This window comes from Zea mays, chromosome 2, assembly GCF_902167145.1.
Source record: "Zea mays cultivar B73 chromosome 2, Zm-B73-REFERENCE-NAM-5.0, whole genome shotgun sequence".
NCBI lineage: Eukaryota > Viridiplantae > Streptophyta > Magnoliopsida > Poales > Poaceae > Zea > Zea mays.
The window spans coordinates 134,270,736-134,276,716 of record NC_050097.1 but is presented as its reverse complement, the minus strand read 5'-3'; the positions used below and the strand labels follow the sequence as shown (position 1 = coordinate 134,276,716).

Genomic DNA, 5,981 nt, shown 5'->3' with positions numbered 1-5,981 from the left:
GGCCTTATATACTCGACCGTGGGACGTTACATGCAGATATGATAACAACGTGCACCTAAGTAATAGTGAACCGATTGAGCTTATCTTCCTATAATCCCGCCGACTTATCACCATTTAGTTCCGACGTATGAGGGCGCTGCGCGGGAGAATCGGATCACTGCTGTGGATAACGTTTGAATTCAGTGAGCCGCACGGGCTCGAGTCGATTCGATCTTATGTCGATCCTTTCTGCCGGACATTCCTCCCCTGGCCCACGAAGGGATGGCCCTACGAAATAATGGGCCCAAGCCCTTTCGCGAGGCCTTCTTGCCTTCGAGTGGACCCGGGGGATATCTGTCCCCCACAGTTTTCTTAACACAACTGCCAGTGGAAACCATACATGTCCACTAGTGGTTGGTTTAATGGAACCGCCAGTGATAATATCGGTTTCATTGGCGGTTCCATTACACCAATCGCCAGTGGAAATGGTTTGTTTCCACTTGTGATTGTGTTAAGAAAACCGCTAGTAGAAATAGGTTTCCAATGGCGGTTCCTTAAGCCAACCACATGTGACCATTGTAGTATAAATACACCTCCGTCCTCCCTTGACAGGAGCTCAAGCTTGTAGCCAAGTTCCATTGGATGCAATTTTGGAGATCTAAATTTTGAAAACAAAATACAAGGGGGAGGTTTTGATGTTCATTTTTTGGAACAAGGTTACTAAAAATGGTTGGTTTAAGTTTGTCTTGCCAATTTTTGTTAATTTTTCTCAATTTTAGCCACATTTTGGATCTAGGTTATCACCATGTGAGAGAGAAGAGTATAGCTAGGTTATTTTCTCTATTTTCTCAAATGGTTGGACTTTGAATATCTTCTCTCCTCTTTCATGTTTAATTCTCAAATCAGTTTATCCATGACATATTTAGTTGTTTAATGAATGGTGTATGTGTTTGTAGGGAGAGACAGGAAGATAGGTTTGGTAAATAATATTTTTTTTATTTGTTGCTATGAAAGGTTGGTTTAATTATGTTTAAATTGCCAATTATTGTTCATTTTGATCTTTTAGCCACATTTTAGAACTAGGCTTTCACCATGTGTTAGAGAGAAGATTATAGCTAGTTTTTTACCTAATTATCCAAACGAGGTTGCTTAAGATGGTTAGATATTGTCTATTCTCTCTCTCTCCTTTCCATGTTTAGTTCTCAATTCAGTTTATCGAATATATATTTGGTTGTTTAATGAATGGCGCATGTGTTTGTATGGAGAGACAGGGAAGATAGGTTTGGGTATTAAGATTTTTTGTTTATTAGTTGCTAGGAAAGTTTGGTTTATATTTCTCTTGGCAATTTTTGTTCATTCTTCCTCAATTATAGCCACATTTTGGATCTAGGGTTTCGCCATGTGTTAGAGATAAAGTAGTTATGTTGCCTATCAATCTCATGTGATCTTTGATGTATAAATACCCCTTCATCCTTTCCGATTGGAACTATATGTAACACCCTTAAAATTGGGGGTGTAAAATTTATTTGTTCCTATCCACAAATTTAGGTGTTACTCCTCTTCTCTCTTAACCCATTTCTTTTTTCCTTTAGCAAGAGAGTCATTGTTTTAGTTGGAGATGTATTTATTTTCTAGTAGACAAAACCTTAAGGAAGTATGAAATGTTGCATCATGCTGAACCCCAACTTTGTTCTTTGTTTGATGCATATGTTTGAATTAGTGGCATATTTGAATTTGAGCCAACCTTCTCTCTGCCCACAGGCCCACACTGTCGGTGGGCCGCCCTCGGCCGCGCGCTCACTCGAGCGTGCGCTCTCCCTCTTTTCTCTATAACCAACCGACCCCTCTTGTTAGCCCCATCCTCTTCCCCTCAACCAGTGCTCCGCTGAGGCCGTGCCTGCCTCGTGCTTTCTATGCGGATAACCACCCCTCGCACCCTACGGCCCGCATCCCACGCGCCTCGCCCAGCCATCATATAAGGACCCCAGATTCCTAGCGCCCCCACTCCTCGCCCTACCCATTTTCCCCCGCCCATCATGCAGTAGCGCCCCCACCGTCGTGAAGTCGTTCTCCGCCGCCGAGCTCCTGTCGTCGCCCTTGGCATAGTGAGCTTCTCCTTGATGCCAGCCGCTCGGGACTCACCCCAATTCCTCTTCCTTCCTTTGGTTCGCTTTGTCCTCGCTCACCGTCGTTACCCGTGAAGTCCCAAAACCACCGTCATCGACCCAAGCCGCCGTCGTGCCATTGTTGTATCTGTGGACATCCGAGTCTCGCATTGAGGTAAGGAATCTCCCTTGCCCTCTCCATTCCCCTCCCTTACTCTCGTCCCTACGTGATTGCTGGTCGGAGTTCCTCACGCTTCATCAAGCCACCCCACTGTGAACCCTCACACTACAGTGCCCCTACCCCAGTTCTGCCCCCACCATCAGATTTGCTGCACCCTTCCCCATCTTCCCCGATCATCCTAGCAGCTCTAAGACCCCTAGAGTGTTCGTGCCCCTCGTCTGCGGAGAGCTTCTCGCCACAAACCCGGGCGATGCCGCCTTTGGTGGCTGGAGGAACGGGTCGAAGCCGGCCGCCTGATCCCCGCCGTTCACCCCGAGACCCAACGGTCTGCACGAGTGCCCAAGCCTGACCCACACCCCAGCCAGCACCAAGCCCGAGCCAGTCAGCGTCGTGCCCTCGGGCGAGGCGGAGAGTCCACAGCCGTTCGAGCCAGCCTAAGCCACGCCCTCAGGCGAGGCGAAGAATCTGTCAAACATCTAAGCCTGCGCCCTCAGCGTGTTGTGCTCTCGAGGCACTCGGCCGAGCCACCTAGCTTGGTTCCGCCGTTGTCCCTTAGCATCGATCATTCGTCTGTCGATGTTGCGAGCCCCATATCCGATACATTTTCACTTGATCTATACTGTTTGGTGTATTGAATGAATGATTGTTTCACGTAGACAAGGAGCAGTCTAAATTTCCTGAGGGAGTTGCAGGAGAAGTTCCTGAGCGACAGCTTGGTGAAGGCAAGTGTCATCTGACCAATTATGTCCTATTTACTCTTGAGAAGAACCGATATGTCTCCAAGCAGTAATGAAGGTCATATTGCATGTGGTCATGCATATTTTTTTCAAGCAGTATAGTGTTTCGATTGATTTGTGTACAGAACATTATCAGGATTGTGTGCACAATTGATGCATTATATATATGTTTTGATTGCAAGGGATAAAGTCTAGGGCCAATCTAGGGCTACTTTGATTCAAGCTATACGACTTGCACAATTGATGATACTCAATGATATATATAGATAGAACACAACCATGTGAATTTGCATGGTGTAGGGTAGAGTTATTATAGAATTATCTAAAGGGAAGTTATTATTTCATTCATAGACTGACATGTTTACAACAGATTCTTACAAGCTGAACCTCACACTAAACTGCTGCCATTACTAGAATAGTTGGGCCCTTTATTTATTTAGTTCTGGCAAAAAGTGTAATAGAGGTACGAACAAACTAACTAATTTCACAACTTGAAACAAGAAAGATTGTTGGGCCCCAACTATAGGTTGACTTAGATATAGAAACTAGGGGTAGGCATTGCCATACCCAGATCCAGCACCTGAGCCACCACCACCTCCACCGTTTTGACTATTTCCTGTGCCACCACCATTGCCATTAGCACTTGCACCTGCTTCATTTGATCCATACCAATACCTGTTAGCATAGCTAGAGCCAGAACCAGTTCCACTACCGGATCCTTGAGCATTGGAATTCCATGCGCCTCCAGCTTGTCCTCCAGCTCCACCCCCACCGGTACCACCAGCACTAGAAGATTCTCCATAACCAGAATACCCTCCTTGACTATATGTACTAGATCCTGACCCTGACCCCGACCCAGAACCATATCCAGACCCACCGTACTGGCTAGTTCCACCCCCTCCACCACCCCCACTAGCGCTTGCATGTGTACCATAAGGACCACTATCACCTGATCCGGTGCCAGACCCAGATCCTGATCCTCCGCCATTCACATATCCACCACCTTCTCCCTGTCCTGTGCCAGTACCATCGGCATTAGAGTATCTAACCACCCTAACAGCATTGGCTAATCCTATGCTCATGAGGATAATGAGCCCCAACGGTATTAGCTTTTTGTCTGCCATTGTGAGGTACTACTATAGGTGCTTGAGTTGTGATGATGAGTTTCAACTGAATACTGCATTGGTATTTATAGGCCATGCAGTGGTGGTTTACCTTCGTAGCATGCACGTAAGCTAGTGGTGTTCCAATAGGATACCAAGTGGAGGCTTTTAAAATGCACTGTAGTTAATGAGCTTCTTGACTTCTATTGAGTACATGTCACGAGAATTGTCTTTGCAGTAGTATAGTACTTGTTACGCTCTCTCTAGATGGTCAGCTAATTGGTGGCACAAAGTTTTAGCACTCAAGGCTCGTTCAAAACTGCTTGCTCCGGTTTAGCCCTGATTCAGTTGTAAGTAACCGCAATAGCCCTGATTGTACAAAGTTTTAGCACTCAAGGCTCGTTCAAAGCTGCTTGCTCTGGCTTACACAAAGTTTTAGCACTCAAGGTTCGTACAAAGTTTTAGCACTTAAGGTTGTAAGTAACCGCAATAGCCCTGATTCAGTTGTTTCCTGTTCAAACGAAATGTTACGAAGGTAAACACTTCTCGTGACATTGTAAGTAACCTCAGTTCAGTTATTTGTATTCTTGGTGATAATAAATCTGTGAAAGATTTTAATTGTTACAGTCCACACGCATAACTGAAAAAAGGTAGAATCGAAAAGACAATTTCACCCGACCTGAGAACAAAAGGAAGAGTGGTTTTTCTATTTTGGCAAGGATTATTGGCCCTCAGTAATCTTGAACATTATTTTTTTCATGGCTTTTGCTTTGGGATAAATTGTTAGGGCTAGTTTGGGAACCCATTTTCTTAAGTGATTTCAATTTTTCTAAGGCCCGTTTGTTTCGTTGGAATTGAATTCCATTTTAATAATTATAATTTAGACAAAATTAATTAAGTTCATATATTTATATATGTAATTTATTTGTATATTATCCTAAATCATAAGAGAGATATTTATATACTATATTTATGTTATAGTGAAGCAAGTAGAAGAGTATGTTATAAGTTGTACATCAGAAAAATAGCATGTAAATCTATAAAATCAATTTTAATTTCTCACCCATGAATTTGAGATAGACTTATATGATAACTTTGGAAAGTGGTGCAATATCACATTCTAAAAAAATAGCCTATTACATTAATAAGATTCCAATTACTTAAAATGAAATGAAACACATGGGGCTAAAGGAAATTAGTTCATTTTACTTTGGAAAAATAGTAATACATTCGAAAAATGGAGTTTCCAAAAACTTGCAGAAAGCATGCGTACTACAATAAACTCAAATATGCGTACTACAATAAGCTTTAAATTTTACACTATATAATTTAAGTATCGAATCAGACTTTATTCACATTTATTTTTAAACTAAAATTTATTAAGAGTTATATTTTTTTTTGTGAAGAAGCTTTTTAATCATGATCCATTACCCCTAAGTATACCTCGCTCATGACAATGCATTTGACCATTCTTTCCAGCACTGTGAAACATGAACAGTTCCTGACACGACAATCAAAAGATAACAAGATCACCCATAGTAATGTGACCTATGTTTATATATCTTTTTTGATCGGACTATACCATTATACTAACAGCATAATAACTAGCAAACGACGACCTGCATGCATGAAGTCTTCCCCTAAGGACTGCATGCCTATTCGAAGATCAACACAGGCATCCCTGGTCACCCGGCTGGACGATTATGTTCTCGCGGTGGTTGACATTGCAGAGCTGACCTCGAGATTTTCGCAACGACTTTGACAAGATAGTCACGGACTTCTCCTATGTGTACCTGGCCATCTCGATAAGAAAGACAACTCATAAGGTTAATTAATTAGTACAATGCAAGCTGTATTACTAGCGAAACGATACGTG

The 5,981-nt window shown here is 42.9% G+C and overlaps 1 protein-coding gene across 1 annotated transcript; it reads right to left on the bottom strand.

The window, feature by feature from the left end:
- Positions 1 to 3,324: 3,324 nt before the first annotated feature.
- On the bottom strand, positions 3,325 to 4,145 carry LOC103646981 (putative glycine-rich cell wall structural protein 1). The gene has a single exon (NM_001308457.1). It carries the CDS (start codon positions 4,124 to 4,126, stop codon positions 3,548 to 3,550), a length of 579 nt encoding a protein of 192 aa, NP_001295386.1. The 5' UTR covers positions 4,127 to 4,145; the 3' UTR covers positions 3,325 to 3,547.
- Between the last annotated feature and the right edge of the window lie 1,836 nt (positions 4,146 to 5,981).